Source organism: Ovis aries, chromosome 5, assembly GCF_016772045.2.
Source record: "Ovis aries strain OAR_USU_Benz2616 breed Rambouillet chromosome 5, ARS-UI_Ramb_v3.0, whole genome shotgun sequence".
NCBI classification, from domain to species: Eukaryota; Metazoa; Chordata; class Mammalia; order Artiodactyla; family Bovidae; genus Ovis; species Ovis aries.
The window spans coordinates 11,637,061-11,656,636 of NC_056058.1; the positions used below are offsets into that span (position 1 = coordinate 11,637,061).

General features: G+C 41.7%; 1 protein-coding gene across 1 annotated transcript; it reads left to right on the forward strand.

Moving 5' to 3' along the window:
• Nucleotides 1–9,707: 9,707 nt before the first annotated feature.
• LOC101105656 (olfactory receptor 7E24-like) lies at nt 9,708–10,652 on the forward strand. The gene has a single exon (XM_012177839.4). The coding sequence runs from the start codon at nt 9,723–9,725 to the stop codon at nt 10,650–10,652; it is 930 nt and encodes a 309-aa protein (XP_012033229.4). The 5' UTR covers nt 9,708–9,722.
• The last annotated feature ends 8,924 nt before the right edge of the window (nt 10,653–19,576 follow it).

Here is a 19,576-nt window from a genome sequence, read left to right on the forward strand (position 1 = left end):
CCTTTTCATCCCAGGCAGAGATGTCCTGATCACTAAGCTTTAGCGGTTCATGGTAGACACAGTGAAAGCACAGTGGTGGTACCTGCTTAATAACTACCAGAAGGAAGGTGGAAGTGGGGATTCCAGGAAGGATGAGCTCACGAAATTCAAGGCAGTTCTCTCTCTTGTCCCTGTTCTTGGGTTTTGCTTCCCTGTCCACTTGCTCTTTTATTCTTGTAATTTATACCTTCTTGCTCTCTAAGAGAGTATGGCATCAGGGTGTTGGTTTGTATTCTGAGGCAGGAAACAAGAAATGTGTACTTTAGAAAGCTTGGAAGAGACTTCTGATCCTGTACTAAACTCTCTGAAGTGTGGGGAGACAGTAAACAAGCTTAGAGCATGGACCTCAGAGAACCACAATCTAAGTTTGAATCTTGTCTATTTATTATCTGAACAACACTGAGCAAGTCTTTAACATCTCTGATCCTCAATGTTGCCATCTAAATTGATATCCAGTTGATACAACTGTGTTGACAAAGAATGAAAGAATATGTATTCTAACACATGCCTGGATGTGTGATGGAGGCATTACAGTTAAAGCAAAGTACATTTTAGGTAGTTTTATTATTAATATTCTCCTTAAGGCTAAGTACCAGTTACTTAACTAAAATAACCGGTGATCTGAGGTTTAGCTTTCCCTAGATCCTGAGAGAACATTTTGTTGTTGTTTAGTTGCTCAGTCTTATCTGACTTTTCCAACCCTATGGACTGTAGCCACCAGGCTCCACTGTCCATGGAATTCTCCAGGCAAGAATACTGGAATGGGTTGCCATTTCATCCTCCAGCGGATCTTCCTGGCTCAGGGATCAAATGTCTCCAGTGTTGCAGGCAGATTCTTTACCAGTGAGCCACCAGGGAAGCCAGAGACAACATATTACTTTTTTTTTTTTTTTATGTTGGTGGATTCTGACTGCCTATAGGGAAACAACTGAGACTTACCTATTTTAGGTTCCTCAGAGCCTTTCCTTCCTTACCCAGAATAGGCTACAAGAACAAAAATCTCAGTTGGATACTGACAGACCCTTCCTTAGTTCTCAGAAGCAGAGTGTGGGCAATAAAACTTCCACGCACTGGGCATTTTCCTGATTGTTTTTTCATTCCTTCCAGCAATGTCTTGCTGGACTAGGCAAAAGATGAAACAGTGCTTGTATGTCTTTGTGTCACTTTCTAAGGGACTCATCAGTTTCCATTTAATAGAATCTACAACATTCAATTATTTTTTTTTAAAAAATAGTCACTCACAAAAATTAAAAAGAGAGAGAGGAAGAGAAAGAGAGAGAGAATGAAAGAAAGAAGGAAGACTTTCCTGGTGATGTAGTGGACAAGAGCCTGCTTGCCAATGCAGGGGACACAGGTTTGATCCCTGGTCTGGGAGGACCCCTCGTGCCCATGACACAACTACTGAGCCCGTGCGCTGCAGCCACTGAAGCCCGCATACCCTAGAGCCCGTGCTCTGGAACAAGAGAAGCCACAGTGAGAAATTGTCTTCTGCAACTAGACAGTAGCCCCTGCCTATTGCAGCTGAAGAAAGCCTGTCCACAGCAACAAAGACCTAGCACAGCTAAAAATAAACAAATTGGTCACCATGTCAAGCTCTTCTGGTAGATAAGCTGTGGGAGCCCAGATGTCTCTGGCCCGCTGACATAGAAGTCTCAGGGCCTGTTCTTGTTTGGAATGGGCAAAGAGAAAGAATGGTCCGGTGTGATCTGGCAGGTGGAGAGTTGGCACTTGGAGGAGGCTCTGGGTGAGCTGGCGAATAGGATTGGCCAGCAAGGAAGGGTTTAAGAGGGGCTCATCCAGACATCCTTTAGTTGTCTCATAGAGCAGCTTTGTAATGAGGGGGAAGTTAGGGATCCAGATATGGAAAAAGTTTAGGAGGCCAAGGATACAGGAGTTCCCTTTTTGTTTTTGGAAGTGGACAGTTAATTAAGGCCTGGATTCTATCTGGGGGAATCGTTCTTTGTTGGTGGGATATGGAGAGCCCCAGGTAGGTGACGTTTGTCTGTACTACTTCGGCCTTGGATTGGGACACCCGATAATTGCAGGATCCCAGGGCCCCGGGGAGTTTGGCAGAATGTTGGAGGCAGAGTTTTTGGGTTGGGCTACAAAGGAGGAGGTCATCTACATATTGGAGGAGATGACTTGGGGCTAGGTCGAGTGTCTGTAGGTCCTTTTATAAAGCCTGTCCAAAAAAGTGGGGGCTGTCTCTGAACCCTTGGGGGAGAACTGTTCATGTTAATTGTTGGGAAACATGAGTCTTGGGGTCTTGCCAGGTGAAGGCAAAAACGGGTTGGGAGAGAGGGTGGAGGGGGATGGTGGAAAAGGCGTCTTTGAGATCTAATACCGTGAAGTGGGTTTCAGTCGGGGGGTATGGCAGACAGAAGGGTGTAAGGGTTAGGGACTGCTGGGAATGTCAGCATGATGGCATCATTGATTTTTTGCAGATCCTGGACCAGTCTCCAAGAGTTTGGTCTCTTCTTTACCGCCAGAATAGGCGTGTTGTGTGGTGAATGGGTAGGAATTAAGATAGAGGCTTGAGGAAGGCAGTCTTTGATAGACTTAAGTCTCTTGTGGGCCTCTGGGGTGAGATAGTACTGTTGTTGGGGGATTATAGCCAAGGGGTCTTTTAGGGTAATGTGGACTGGGGGATGATGTTTGGCTATGGATGGGTGATCAGTGTCCCAGACTTGGGGGTCTAAGATGGGTAGATCCAAGGGAAGGTCAGGGGTGAGGGATAGGAATGATCTAGATGTCATCTGCCGGAGAAGGCAATGGCACCCCACTCCAGTACTCTTGCCTGGAAAATCTCATGGACAGAGGAGCCTGGTGGGTTGCAGTCCCTGGGGCCACTAAGAGTCAGACACGACTTCACTTTCACTTTTCACTTTCATGCATTAGAGAAGGAAATGGCAACCCACTCCAGTGTTCTTGCCTGGAGAATCCCAGGGATCGGGGAGCCTGGTGGGCTGCCATCTATGGGGTCGGACATGACTGAAGTGACTTAGCAGCAGCAGCAGCAGATGTCATCTGCATGCAGAATGTAGAGATTGTTTCGGGGGGGGGGGTTATGTTAATAAAGACTTCCAATTTGGATAACAAATCTCTCTTTAGGAGTGTCATAGGGAACTGAGACATTATGAGGAATGAGTGTATGAGGGTTGATTTTTTAAATTGACAGTAATGGAGGGCTGATTTTTGGCCTTAAGGGAACTCCAGAGACCCCCTTGATTGTGAGTTCTGAGTCTTGAGTTGGGCCAGAGTAGGAAGTTAAGAGAGAGAAAGCAGCTCCAGTGTCTACTATAAGGTAGGTCTTTTTTTGGCCACTACCCCGTCTACCCTAAGTTCCAAGCTCATGTCTGGGACACAGACTGGGGGGCTGGAACCCGGGCCCTGTCATTGGAACAGCTCTCATAGGGTTGGGCTGGCATTTTGGGGAGAAGTGGGGATGTCTCCAGGGGTGCCGGGGCGTCCCTGTGGACATTTCACTCTCCAGGTCTGGGAGGTGTGGACCTCTCAGTCTACCTCTCAGTGTCCCCACTGACTACAGGTTGGGCATGTTTTTGTCCAGTGTCCTGACTGGTTGCATCAGAAGCAGGGTCTGGGAGGGAGTCTTAAGTTCCAGTCTGGGATGGCTTCAGCCGGGCTGCCGCCAAAAAGGCGTATTTAGCTTTTCTCTCACGGTCTTTTTTTTTCTGTTAACCTCTTTGTCTCTATAACTGAACATCTTGAAGGCTATTTCTAGAAGGTCTCTTTGGGGGGTCTCAGGGCCCTTTTCTAGCTGGCGTAGTTTTCAGTGAATATCAGGGGCTGACTGGCTTATGAACTGGACATGTAGGTACAGAAGTTGGCAGGGGTGGAAATATCTAGATTAGTGTGTTTTTGGACTGCCTCAGTAAGCTGTGAAAGAAAAAGGGCAGGATTTTAATCTTTTTCTTGAGTCATTTCTCTAATATTATCATAGTTAATATGAATGTGAGAGCTTTTTAGTATTTTTTCCTAATAAACAGATGATCATATGATGCAGGTACCGGATGTCAGCATCGCCTGTTTGATATGTCCACCGTGGCTCAGTTAAAGGGACTATATCATCAACCACCAGATTAGTCTTATCTTGGTTATGGAGCTGATCAGCATGAGCCCAGGCTGGCTGTCATATCCGTTTCTTTCCATCAGGGCTTAAAGTGGCATTTGGACTGCAAGGAGATCCAACCAGTCCATTCTGAAGGAGATCAACCCTGGGATTTCTTTGGAGGGAATGATGTTAAAGCTGAAACTCCAGTACTTTGGCCACCTCATGCGAAGAGTTGACTCATTGGAAAAGACTCTGATGCTGGGAGGGATTGGGGGCAGGAAAAGAAGGGGACGACCAAGGATGAGATGGCTGGATGGCATCACGGACTCGATGGACGTGAGTCTGAGTGAACTCCGGGAGTTGGTGATGGACAGGGAGGCCTGGTGTGCTGTGATTCATGGGGTCGCAGTTGGACACAACTGAGCGACTGAATTGAACTGACTAAACTAAAGTGGCATTTAGGATGTAATAAAGATCATTTTAGGTTAAATGATATGTTCGTGTAGGGTGGAGGAATTGTTTCTGTATCTAGTATGATTTTTTGAAAAGGATCCCAATTTTTCTTCGATTTGGCGTATATCAGAAATTGAGAAAGGCACATGAACCCATGTAGGGCCCTCCAGTCCCACTGCCTCTCTGAGAGGAAATGTGTTTGCTTCAGGTTCTGGCTGATGGAGGGGGCTGGAAATCTCTTTGGGGGTTCTGGAGTCATCGCCTTCTGTTTTGGAGGAGGAAGGGCTAGAGGATGGGGTCTCATCTCCAGAAGCTTTTTCTCCGGGGCGGTAGGGAGGAGGCTCATCTGCTGTGTCAAAATTGGGGGCTGAGGGTTTAGGGGACCTTTTAGGGGCTTTAGATTTGGTTTCTTTTGTAATGGAGGGGGAGAGAGAGCAGAGGAGGATTTCATAGGTAGAACAGTCTTTGTAGAGAGAAGGACAGCTTTTAAGGTCTCAGAAGGCTTGAATATAGGGGACCTTTGATCATTTGCCATTCTGTTTGAGGAAGTTAGTGAGATCTGATAAAATGTTGAAATCGAAAGTCCCAAACTCAGACCAGAGGTTTTGGTTGTCTAATTGGTATTGAGGGCAGATCTGTATACAGAGTTGTTTTACGCCGTTAGCTTTGAGTTCAGTGAGTGAGAGTGGTTTGAGACTTTTGAGAACACGGGCCAGAGGGGAATCTTTGGGGACAGATTGGCCAGACCGGATAATTGAAAGGCGAGCGGAGGCTCTTATTGGGAGCTCAAGTTGTCACCTGTAGTCGCAATAGCAGTTACGAGAAGAGGGCTCTGTGTCGAGTGGGGGACGGAGCGTTCCCCCACCGTCATCTACAGAGTGGCCCTAGGCCACTCTGGGTCCCCGGGACCTGGAGAGGACTGGGTTACAGGACGCCTCTAGAACACCGTCCAGATCTTACCTTAATCTAGGGGCCGGCTCGAGTGGAGTGTTGCACGTAGAGTGGTCAAATGGCAAAAGGCCTCTGTCCTGGAGTTGGTCGGTCTCGTGGAAAAGAAAGTGCAGAGAAAAGAGGAAGAGAGAGAGAGAGACCAATATTCCTTGGGTTACGTGGAAAACCAATAAAGCCCTTACGCAGGACTTGTACTGCTCACGAAGGCACAGGGCGTCTCCTCCCGAGGAGGTCTTGAAAGCCCAGGCGGGAAAGTGAGCTCGGCAGGCTTCCACGCTGTAAAGAGCTGGCTGGAGAATGAGAAGGAACCTCAACCTCCCAGGTTTTGGCACCAAAAATGTAGGGTAAGGGAGTTAGAGAAGGCGAGATTCTGAAAGAGAATGAGACCGGCACTCTACAGGAACAGATCTCCTTTAATGAGGCAAGAAGTGGCAGCAGTCAGATTAGTGAGCTGTTGCACTTATCCAAGAAAAGAGTAAATATATATAGGCATGTATGTGGAAAGTTACTGTCTTAAGGGAGTCTGTTCTTTACCAAGGTTTTTCAGAGTAGTTATCTCTTAAACGGCTGGGGCACGGAATTTTGGAGATCTGCCAGAGGCTGAACCAGCTGGGAGCTGGGGGTAATCAACCTTAATGACCATTTTTTTCTTCGGGTGAGAGAGTTCTTTGCTTTGCATAGAATGGTGGGGAGGACTTGGAGGGAAGTTTTAACTCCAGGCTGTTTTGAGCCATGTAAATTTTTCAATAGGCTTCTACCTCTCCTATATAAAATAGAATATAAGATCATTAAATTTTATTAGGATTGTGTTTCATCAATATCCAACTACTCCAGTAATGATTCAACTTCTGATTCAAAACCTATGACAGAATATTTATTAAGTGCTGACCTCTTCAGATATCTCTAACGGAGATCAGGATGGGTTGCCACAAAGCATAGTGCAATGATGTATTGATCAGTTTGAAATGAAGTTACTTCTGAAGCAGCCAATGCAAGAAGGAAATTCTGATCCTCCTCTGTCTCCCTGAGGAGGAAAATCTCTCATATGAAAGGGGCACTCCCTGTATCTAGAGGGAGGTGTGAGTTCAGTCGCGTCTGACTCTGTAACTCCATGGACTGTAGTCCATCAGAGATTTCCCAGGCAAGAATACTGGAGTGAGTTGCCTTTTCTTTCACCAGGGGATCTTCCCAACTCAGGGATCAAACCTGTGTCTCTTGCATCTTCTGCCTTGGCAGATGGATTCTTTACCACTGACCCACCTGGGAAGCTTTATCTAGGGGAAGAAGGACATCCTTATTGTCAGACATAGGGAATTTAGGGCCCAGAAATCTGTTTAAACAAAACTCATTATTTCTTCAATACACGACCTCAAGCTCAAACTGTTTAGATTCTTCGCTAATGAAGCAACTCAAAGCTTAAGTTTCTTTGTCCTGTCAATTTCTTACAAATGTCTTGTTTCTTTATCTAAAGAGGATAAAAGCTGCCTGTTTTGGCCACTTCTTAGGTTCCATTTTTACGTGATCTTCACAAATTAATATTAATATTTGATTCCCTTTTCTCCTGTTAATGCGCCCTGTGTTGATTTTATTATTAATCCAGCCACAAGAACTCCAGAAGGGTCATTTCCCCTTCCTTGACACCCTGCATGTCCAACAAATGGGTGTTATTGGCCTGACTTCAATGTGAGGAATGCCTTTGCAGAGAGATAGGGAGATTTACACACACTCCATATTTAGTGTATGAAAGGTTTGGGCCTTAGACAAGGGCCTCCCAATTCCAGTCCCAGGACTCTGTCCCACCAGAGTGGATTGCTTGTTTTCTTCTGAAACCTGCTGTAGTCCCAGGTGATCAAATGGAAGTAGAACCATGGGTTTCTTCTTTTGGGGATTTGGTGAGTTTATCTGTGAATTAACAAATGAACGAAGTGGTTTTCAGGGGCTTTTATTGTATGAATATTATGGATGATAGGGTTTTCTGTGAATAGGAATGCATTTTCCAGCCCATCTAAAACATTTGAGTTACAGAAATGTCATTCCCTATACAAGATGGAAATTTTTCTGTGATTTTATCATGAAAAGCCTATTGCCAGTGAGATTCCAGAGATCTTTCTAATTTTATACCTTGACAATCAGAGCATGCACTTGCTTTTGTGTGATTTTTTTTATCACACAAGAAAAACAAGATAGGAATAGGAAAATTGCACATGCTTCAATTTTAAAAACTCAAACAATAGTCTTAGATGCATATGTCTTTGGGGATTTTTATTTGTGTAATATAGATAGGGGCCCAAGAATTTTCTTAGCTGTGTCATAATAAAAAATTGAAAAGGAAAATAAAATTTGTCTCTCAGGTAATATCATAAATCATATTATGTGTTGAAATAGCAGAATTTCATAGAGTGGTAAATAGGAACTCATCTATGATAGGTAGTATCTAGTAAAGTTTTCAAGAACACTTCTTATGAATACATAAACAATACAAATGTTATGGAAACACTGAAAGAAAATATGCTTACCCAACTCATGATGTGTTTAACTTGGGAAACATTGAAGTGCAAGAGAATAAGATCATGCAGGGGGAGCAAAATTTTCCCTCTAGTTTTTTGTTTTTGTTTTTTTTTTGACTAGACAAATAGGGCACAGATTCCTTTTTGTGATAGCTATATCAACATTACAATGACTGTAAGTTCAATTAAATTAAGATACATACATAGGTTTTGGTTTTTCAATTTTTAAATTCAACTTATCTGGGTATTCAAACAAGCCTCCAAAGTATAACAGACAGAAGTTGGGAAGTTAAAAGGGCATGTGAAAGCTAATTTTATGTGTTAACTAGGCTAGACTATGGTGACCAGTTGCTTGTAACTGTGAGTACTTTAATTGGTTACAGCAAACCTGTAAGTTCAGTTCAATTAATGTACCCATTTTACAGATGCACAAACTTCCCAACTGTTTGTGATATTACTATTTTTTTTCCCATTTTGATTTTTCCCAATTATACTCATACTTTGACCTGTCAGGAGAAATGAAGACTTGAGTTGCCTTCAGGGAGTTCAATGTTGATTGAAACTTGATTCCTCAATAAAAAAGAACTGCTTGAACAGCTCTTAATCTGGCATAAGAAGACCAATTTAGGGTTTGAGACTGGGCTTTGTTCTTAAAACTTTCAACTATTCTTAAGAGGACTGGATTTGATGGGAAGTCAACACTTTACAAATGTTAGGAGTAAAGACACAATTAAGAAGTTTTCCTAGCCTTACAAACAAAAACAGTAAAACGCAAACTCAACCTCAAACCTTTCTCTGAGAGTATATAGCACTGAGAAAAACTCTACAAAAATGAGAAAAACTTCAAAGTATTTATTAAAATTTAATTATTATTTAATAATTGCTGCATCATACCTTAATGCTGTCTTCAGGATCGTGGATGCCATATGATTTCACACTATTAACAAAAATATACTTTTCAAAATGTGGAGTCTATCAAGGTCAACTATTTATATTTGAGTTATATTTAAAGAGACATTGACCAGACAACCCACATATTTGAATAAGCAGTTACTTCCATGGAAGATGAATATCATAAAGCTGAAATAAATAAGTATAAATAAAGATGAAAAACCCTTGAAATTAATTAGCCTATACAAATGCTATCTGATCATGAACACTTGATTTTAATTTAGAATCCAGAGACAGTGCTTTTTAGCTTTCTGGGACTACAGTGCAAATCAAGGGAAATTCTTATACTGCATTTGAATAAGATATAGTAATTTTGACTGCTATTTCTTTTTTTTTTGACTGCTATTTCTTGTACTTTAGTTATAAAAATCTTTATTTTTTTATAATAATCTTTAAAAAGAGAAGAATACTTTTTATTCTATATCTTTCTCTCAAAGGTAGGGGACAGATATATTACCGTGTTCATGGATTTGTGATCACAAAATGTCCTTTCTTCTCTAACACTCTTTGGCCTCATGCCTCTAAAATACATGTATGAAGAAAACAATGAATGCCTTCAGCATTAGTAGAGATGTGTTCACACTGAGAAATACTGCTCGATGAATTGTGCTGTATGGTCCTCAAGCATGCATACTTTATTTCCGAATTTTGAATTGTTCAAATCCAAACTCCGGACACTTATGTCTGTGCCTCTATATTTGTGTTGTTTATTCAACATCCTCTTCTCTTTAAAAGGGTGCCCCTTCTTCATGGAACCACACAATCATACACGCGTCTCACAATTCTTCCTCCTGAGGCTCTCAGATGATCCAGACCTGCAGCCCCTCCTCTTTGGACTCTTCCTGTCCACGTACCTGGTCACTGTGCTCAGGAACCTGCTCCTCGTCCTGGCTGTCAGCTCCGATTCTCACCTCCACACCCCCATGTACTTCTTCCTCTCCAATCTGTCCTTGGCTGACATTGGTATAAGCACCACCACTGTCCCCAACATGCTAGTGAACCTCCACACACAGAGCAAATCCATCCCTTATGCAGGATGCCTAGCTCAAGTGACTGTCTTTCCTCTTTTTGCATGCTTGGAGAGTCTCCTTCTGACAGTGATGGCTTATGATCGATTGGTGGCCATTTGTCACCCTCTGCATTACCTGGTCATCATGAATCCCCACCTCTGTGGCTTGTTGGTCCTGGTGTCATTTTCCATCAGCCTTTTGAATTCTCAACTTCACTACTTGATGATGTCACAGCTTACCTTCTGTGCAGATGTGGAAATCCCTCATTTCTTTTGTGAGCTTTCTCAACTTCTCAACCTTGCCTGTTCAGACATCTCCACTAGTAACATATTAATCTATTTCATTGGTACCATCTTGGCTGGAGTTCCACTCTCGGGGATCCTTTACTCTTATATTCGAATTATATCCTCCATTCTCCGAGTCTCCTCATCAGATGGGAAGTACAAAGCCTTCTCTACCTGTGGTTCTCATCTGTCAGTTGTTTGCTTATTTTATGGAGCAGCCCTTGGGGTATATCTCAGCTCCTCTGTCTCATCGTCCCACAGGAAGAGTGCAGTGGTCTCGGTGATGTACACTGTGGTCACCCCTATGCTGAACCCCTTCATCTACAGTCTAAGGAACAAGGACATCAAGAGTGCCCTGTGGGGGATTATCATCAGAATAGTCTAATTTTAATACCTGTGTCAACATTGTTTTTTTTTTTTGTTTTTTTGGTTCATAATACTGGGAAAGGCAGTAAATTCAAATATGTGCAATAAGAAATTCTGAATCTGCAGTCCCATACTGATTTGTAACTATTTGGCACTCTGCTTTCTGTTTACACATTTTTTCCTGATGTTGTTGAAACTGTTGTTATTTAGTCGCTCAGTCATGTCTGACTCTTTGTGACCCCATGAACTGGAGCCTGCCAGGTTCCTCTGTCCATCCGATTTCCCAGGCAAGAATGCTGGAATGGGTTGCCATTTCCTTCTCCAGGGTTTCTTCCTGACCCAGGGATCAAACTGGCATCTCCTGCATTGGTAGGTGGATTCTTTACCACTGAGCCACCAGGGAAGCCCCATTTTTCCTCTTAGAATAGCTTTGAAGGTCAAGTGAAGGTGAAGGTGAAGTCGCTCAGTTGTGTCTGACTCTTTGCGACCCCATGGACTGTAACCTACTAGGCTTCTCCATCTATGGGATTTTCTAGGCAAGAATACTGGAGTGGATTGCCATTTCCTTCTCCAGGGGATCTTCCCAACCCAGGGATCAAACCCGGGTCTCCCGCATTGGAGGCAGATGCTTTAACCTCTGAGCCACCAGGGAAGCCCTTAGAATAGCTTTAATGGAAATAATAAGTTATTTTGGACTTCCCACACAAGTCATAGCTCTCCTGGACTTTATGAAGCACATGAGTATACCCTTCTCACTCTCTCTATACATTATCCAGGACCTCTGTTCATAGGGAGTCTTGTTTCTAGCAATGCAAAATAATCATAGCTCTTGCTTTCTATTGTTTCTATACTTTTCCTATGATTTTTTTGCCTACACCTTGATTTGAGGATCTAGACTCTACCTTAAGGACCAAAATATTTAGTGCATTTTTGTTTCGTAATGGTCGTGGCCAGATTTTTGAGCATATAGGATGACTAATTCCTTGTTCAAACTAGGGTATTTTGAAATTAAAATGAGATATGATTAATACTGAGTTATCAACTGGGACTTCCCTAGGAAACCTCACATGTATGCTTTCCAAGGAGCAGATGGAAGAATGTCTGCCAAAGTCAATTACCAACTTTTCTGATAATTCTTCCCTTCCCATTCCAACCACCATATCCCCAATCATATTATGTATCCAGACACAAAGAACAAAAATTGAAAGATTCCACTTATATAAGGCACCTAAAGGAGTCAGACACATGCAGACAGAGATTAGAACATTGGTTACCAGAGGCTTTGGGAGGAGAAATGGGGAATTAGTGTTTAGTGGGGACAGAGTTTCAGATGGGGAAGATGAAAAGTTCTGCAGACGGATGGCAGTTATGGTTGCAAAACCATGTGAAGTTTACTTGGAAATCATTAAGACAGTAAATTTTATATTATTTTATGTTATGTTATTTTGCCACAATAAAAAAAATATCTACTGTTGGAATGAGGGACATATTTCTCCAATGTTGGGTGTTACTCAGCTCTCTGCAATCAACTCCTAAAGCAATCTGCCTCAGCTACAGAGAGCCACCAGGCAGCCCACATCCAATGACTGTATGATTTTGTCCCAACTCCAGCCGACTCTAAGGGATCTTTCTAGCTCCAGAGCTCTCTGGTGGTTTTCAGAGACCTTTGAGGGGCTTCATCTTGGCTTGATTTTTTCTCACCCCCTGCCTTGCTGCAAAGAGTTTGCCAAGCCACAAAGCTTAAGGGAACATTCCTCATGAGATTGCCTTCACTTCAAATACCAGCTAAAAGTTCAAGGATTCCCAGTACCACCCTTATTTATACAAATCAGGGACTTCCTCACACTCAATAATTCTCTAGAACAGTCAAATTAGGGGGAATCCCTTGGGTTCAGTAATGTGTTAGAATGACTCACAAAACTCAGGAGAAATCTATACTTATGATATTAGTTTTATTACCGCAAAGGATACAAATTAGAATCAGACAAGGAAGATATATACAAGGTTGGACCTAGAAGTCCCATAGGTGAAGGTTCTTGTTATCCTTTCTCTGTAGAGTCCAGACCCATTATCTCTTCCTGGCGAAAGGGCATGATAATATACAAAAAGAATATTGTTAACTAGGTAGCTGACCTGAGTTTCAGTGTCTAGAATTTTTATAGAGGCTTCATAACATAAACACGCTTAGTTAAATTGTTGCCCATATGGTTGAACTCAATTTCCAGCTTCCAGGTTGTGATGTCATTTTGCCCAAAGCTCTATTTATGCAATGGTTAGCATGGCTATACTCCATCTTCAGTGATCTCATTAGAATAAACTATTAGGTATTGTTCACATTACCCAGTATGAATAACCAGGATGAATAACATCACTGCTATCACTAAGGAAATTTCCAGCATTTAATGATTACCTGCCAGGTGCTCAGGCAAAGGTGGTATCTCTCTGAGTGGGGCCAAATTGCATACTACACTTCTGCCCTTGCATAAGTTTTGAAAAGTTGAAGACATTTTATAACACACACATCCACCATTGCCCTTCCTCCCTGGACCACCAGACCTTACATAGAGAGCTCTATACACTCCTGAGACATGCAACAGTTCATTTATTTCTGTTGCTGTTGTTTGGTCTCTTAGTCATGTCAGACTCTTTAGTGACGCCATGGACTGTAGCCCATCAGGCTTCTCTGTTCATGGGATTTTCCAGGCAAGAATAATGGAGTGGGTTGCCATTGCCTTCTTCAGGGGATCTTTCTGACCCAGGGATCAAATCAGTGTCTCCTGCATTGCAGGCAGATTCTTTACCACTGAGCCACCAAGGGCTTCTATTTCTATTAGTAGCAACATTCAACAGGGTATATTTTTGTCCATCTAATAGTATGTAAAACATTAAGTCACAAAATAAAAGAGGGGTTATAAGTTTCACAAATGACAAATGGATAAAAATGAGGATAGAAATTTCTCAATTGGACATCTAAGAAAAGAATACAGAAAGGTGTCAAAATGAAACAAAAAGGCAGCCCTCAGGATGGAAGAAAATATTTGCAAATAAAGCAATTGGCAAGAGAGTAACCTCTAAAATACACAAACATTTCATGCAGCTCAATATAAAAAAAAAATCCACTCAAAAAATGGGCAGAAGATCTAAACAGACATTTCTCCAAGGAAGACAAGCAAATGGCCAAATAGCACATGAAAAGATGCTTAACAATACTAATCATTCAGTTCAGTTCAGTTCAGTTCAGTCGCTCAGTCATGTCCGACTCTTTGCGACCCCATGAATCGCAGCACACCAGGCCTCCCTGTCCATCACCAACTCCCGGAGTTCACTCAGACTCACGTCCATTGAGTCAGTGATGCCATCCAGCCATCTCATCCTCTGTCGTTCCCTTCTCCTCCTACCCCCAATTCCTCCCAGCATCAGAATCTTTTCCAATGAGTCAACTCTTCACATGAGGTGGCCAAAGTACTGGAGTTTCAGCTTTAGCATCATTCCTTCCAAAGAAATCCCAGGGCTGATCTCCTTCAGAATGGACTGGTTGGATCTCCTTGCAGTCCAAGGGACTCTCAAGAGTCTTCTCCAACACCACAGTTCAAAAGCATCAATTCTTCGGTGCTCAGCTTTCTTCACAGTCCAACTCTCACATCCATACATGACCACAGGAAAAACCATAGCCTTGACTAGACGGACTTTAGTCGGCAAAGTAATGTCTCTGCTTTTGAATATGCTATCTAGATTGGTCATAACTTTTCTTCCAAGGAGTAAGCGTCTTTTAATTTTATGGCTGCAATCACCATCTGCAGTGATTTTGGAGCCCCTGAAAATGAAATCTGACACTGTTTCCACTGTTTCCCCATCTATTTCCCATGAAGTGATGGGATCGGATACTATGATCTTCGTTTTCTGAATGTTGAGCTTTACTTTTTCACTCTCCTCTTTCACTTTCATCAAGAGGCTTTTTAGTTCTTATTCACTTTCTGACATAAGGGTGGTGTCATCTGCATATCTGAGGTTATTGAGGAAACGTAAATCAAAACCACAATGAAGTATCACCTCAATGGCCATCATCAAATAATCTACAAACAATACATGCTGGATAGGGTGTGGATAAAAGGAAACCTACATGCACTGTGGTGGGAATGTAAATTAATACAGCCACTATGAAGTTCAGTATGGAAGTTCCTTAAAAAACTAAAAATAGAACTACCATAAGACCCTGAAATCCTACTACTGGGCTTATACCCAGTGAAAACTGTTTGACAGAAAACCACAAAATTCTGTAAATCAATTATCCTTAAATTAAAAATATAAATAAAATTAAAAAATATTTAAAAAAGGCATATGCATCCCAATGTTCATTGCAGCACTATTTACAATAGCCAGAACATGGAAGCCATCTAATTGTCCATTGGCAGATGAGTGACTAGAGAAGATGTGGTAGATGGATACACTGGAATATTACTCAACCATAAAAATAAATGAAATTGAGTCATTTGTAGAGATATGGATGGACCTACAGACTATCATACAGAGTGAAGTAACTCAGAAAGAAAAAAAAGTATTGTATATTAATGCATATGTGTGGAATCTAGAAAAATGGTATAGATGATCTTATTTGCAAGACAGAAATAGAGACACAGATGTAGAGAACAAACATATGGGCACAGTGGGGTGGGAAAGGGGATGGGATTGACATATATACACTATTGGCACTATGTATAAAATAGATACCCAATGAGAACCCACTGTATAGCTCAGGGAACTCTATTTGTGCTCTGTGGTGATCTAAATGGAAAGGAAAGCCAAAAAAGAAGGGATATATGTATATGTATAGCTGATTCACTTTGATGTACTGTAGAAACTAACACAACATTGTAAAGCACCTGTACTCCAATAAAAGTTGAATTTAAAAAAATTTAAAAAGCTATTAGCCAAAAAATGGTCATCATCAAAAAAAAAAAATCTACAAGCAATAGCTGCTGGATAGGGTATGGAGAAAATAGAACCCTCTTACACTGTTGGTAAGAATGCCTATTGGTACAAACACTGTGTATAGAAGTTCCTTAAAAAACTAAAAATAGAACTATTGTATGATTCATCAGTCCCACTGCTGGGCATATATATCTGGAGGAAACTGTAATCTGGAAAGATACATGCACCACAGTGTTCACTGCAGCACTATTTATAATAGCCAGGACATGGAAGTCCATTGACTGAGGAGTGGATGAAGATGTGGTTCATAGATAACCAACAAGAACCTGCTTTATACCCCAAGGAACTCTACTCAATACCCTGTAACAGTCTATATGGGAAAATAATCATTAAAAAAGGATGAACATATGTATACATATAATTGATACACTTTTCTGTATACCTGAAACTAATGTAACACTAAAATCAACTATACTCCAAACATTTGTTTTTAAAAAGAAGACTTGGTACATACATACAAAGGACTATTCAGTTCAGTTCAGTCGCTCAGTCGTGTCTGACTCTTTGCGACCCCATGAATCGCAGCACACTAGGCCTCCCTTGTTCATCACCAATCCTCCGAGTTCACTCAGACTTACCTCCATCAAGTCAGTGATGCCATCCAGCCATCTCATCCTCTGTCGTCCTCTTCTCCTCCTGCCCCCAATCCCTCCCAGCATCAGAGTCTTTTCCAATGAATCAGCTCTTTGCATGAGGTGGCCAAAGTACTGGAGTTTCAGCTTCAGCATCATTCCTTCCAAAGAAATCCCAGGGCTGATCTCCTTCAGAATGGAGAAGGAGATCTCGTTTGGATCTGGTTGGATCTCGTTTATTTGTCAGCCATAAAAAAGAATAAAATGCAATTTGTAGCAACTTGGATGTGATAATCTTTAGATTATCATACTAAGTGAAGTAAGTCAAAGACAAATATGATATCACTCATATATGGAATATAATTTTTAAAAGATACAAATTAACTTATTTGCAAAACAGACTTACAATAGTCTTACCAACAGACTTTCAATATAGAAAACAAACTTATGGTTACCAAAGGGAAAACATGGGGGTGAAGGACAAATCAGATCAGGATGAACATACACACACTATTACTATATATAAGATAGACAACCATCAATGACCTACTGTATAGCACAGGGATGTCTACTCAAAATTCTGTGGCAACCTGTATGAGAAAAAAAAATCTAATAATGAATAAATGCATATGTATAACTTGAGTCACTCTGCTATACACCTGAAACTAACACAATATTGTAAATCAACTATATTACAATAAGATATATAAACAACAACAACAACAAAATCAGATATAAAGCAAAAAACGAACAAAAAATGAACATGGTACTAATCTGGCTTCTCTGGTGGCTCAGCTGGTAAAGAATCTGCCTGCGATGCGGGAGACTCAGGTTCGAATCCCTGGGTTGGGAAGATCCCCTGGAGAAGGAAATGGTAACCCACCCCAGTACTCTTGCCTGGAAAATTCCATGGACTGAGGAGCCTGGTAGGTTACAGTCCGTGGGGTTGCAAAGAGTTGGACATGACTGGGCGACTTCACTTCACTTCTTCACTAATCTATTCAAACAATTTTCTTTTTATCAGATTAGTAATCTAAGTCACTTGAGGTCTAATCAAGATGTTCATAGAAATGTGAGTTTCATAAATGAAGAGAATAGAGAAGATTTGAAATTTAAATATCATAATAGGGAGGTTAAAAGTTGGAACTAAATGAACTGTTACATATTTAAAATACATAAATGCAAGACCTTTGGATTTCATAAACAAGACGTATTGGGTACAGGCCATTATGGAAAGTATTGACAAACTACAACTACATAATTAAAATGAAGGACTTGTATTCATCTGAAGCAAAACTGAGGAGGATATCCAAATAGAAGTCATATACTTGAAGAAATCTGCAACATGTATGACTAGCACTAATGTTTTGATTATGTAAATAACTCATATGAATGAGTGAGAAAAGGATAGACAACTCAATAGATATATCACAATTAGATATTTAACAGAAAGGAAGATCAAAAGACTCTCAACCATGTATTAATAAGAGGTATGCCACTTGATGAAATAATTTTTACACCCAGTAAGTTGTTACTATAAATGAAAAGTGTTGATGATGATATGGATCTCCTTTCTAATTCTACCAAGAAATATTAAAAAAAAAACCCTCAAGATTTACTCATAATGGCAGAAGCCTAGCTACAAAAACCAATAGTTATTTATTTTATTATGTTACTCAGATCAGAAGAAAAAGACTGATAAATATAACAAGAAAAGCAAACAAAATTTCCATCAGTATCATAAAGGATATCTATTTTGTAGTCATCAAACATAATGTAGATATACAGAATATTGGAAATTAATCAGTTACTATCATACCCCAAAGCACAATGAAATCTCCAAAGTGCAATACGAGAAAAACTATTTATTTAAATTTCAGGTCAGTTGCTGCTGCTGCTGCTGCTGCTGCTGCTAAGTCGCTTCAGTCGTGTCCAACTCTGTGCAACCCCACAGATGGTAACCCACCAGGCTCCCCTGTCCCTGGGATTCTCCAGGCAAGAACACTGGAGTGGGTTGCCATTTCCTTCTCCAATGCAGGAAAGTGAAAAGTGAAAGTGAAGTCGCTTAGTCGTGTCTGACTCTTAGCGACCCCATGGACTGCAGCCCACCAGGCTCCTCCGTCCATGGGATTTTCCAGGCAAGAGTACTGGAGTGGGGTGCCATCGCCTTCTCCCTTAGGTCAGTTACATGCATTTTATTGTTACTACTTTTGCAGAACAGCACATGCCCCCTGGGGCTTCCCTGGTGGCTGGTAAAGAGTCTGCTTGCACTGCAGAAGACACAGGAGATGCGTGTTCAATCCCTGGGTGGAGAAGATCCCCTGGAGAAGGGAATGGCAACCCACTCCAGTATTCTTGCCTGAAGAATCCCATGGATAGAGGAGCCTGGTGGGCTACAGTCCATAGGATCACAAAGAGTTGGACACGACTGAAGTGACCTAGCAGGCATGCACATACCCCGATCTCTGAAGTTCAGAATCAGTGGTTCTTGCTGGAGGTCAGGGGTACCTCAGTATGAACAAAGGTCTCAGGTAATTAATCTCTGCAGCTGTTCTAATGACAACAGTGGAGGAACCTGTGCACTAGAGTGAACAGGAGTGCCAGCCATGGAGCTGTTCCCTAGATTTGGTGCTTAAAATAAAACCACCTCTCACTTCTCAGTTACTAGAAAGCTCTTCATCCACACCCCTGATTCTCCCTTGACAGCTCCGCTGTTTTCACCAACTCACCACAGAGGTGATTCTGACTGATGACCATACATTTTTGTGCTTCTGGGGAAATGGATCCAGCTAATCTTGTCCACTTCCCTTTTTCCTTGTCTTACTCTCAGCACTTCTCTGTCAAATGAAAGTAGTTCTCCATAGAAGAGCTTTCTTCACAAAGACACATTAAAAAGTTTTCCATGAGGGACTTCACTGGTGGTCCGGTTGAAACATGTATACTATCATGTAAGAATCGAATCACCAGTCTATGTCCGATGCAGGATACAGCATGCTTGGGGCTGGTGCATGGGGATGACCCAGAGGGATGTTGTGGGGAGGGAGGTGGGAGGGGAGTTCATGTTTGGGATTGCATGTACACCCGTGGTGGATTCATGTCAATGTATGGCAAAACCAATACAGTATTGTAAAGTAAAATAAAGTAAAAATTGAAAGAAAAAAAAAGAATCTACCTCCCAATGCAGGAGACTCAGGTGCAATCCCTGGTTGGGAAAACAGATTCCACATGTCTTGGGCAACTAAACCTGCCCACTGCAACTAGAGAAGCCCCCGTGCACCACAACTAGGGAAAAGCCCATACGCCGCAATGAACAGCCTGCACAGCTCAATGAAGACCCAGCACAGCCAAAAAAAAAAAGAGTAAGTTTTTCACTACAGGTCTA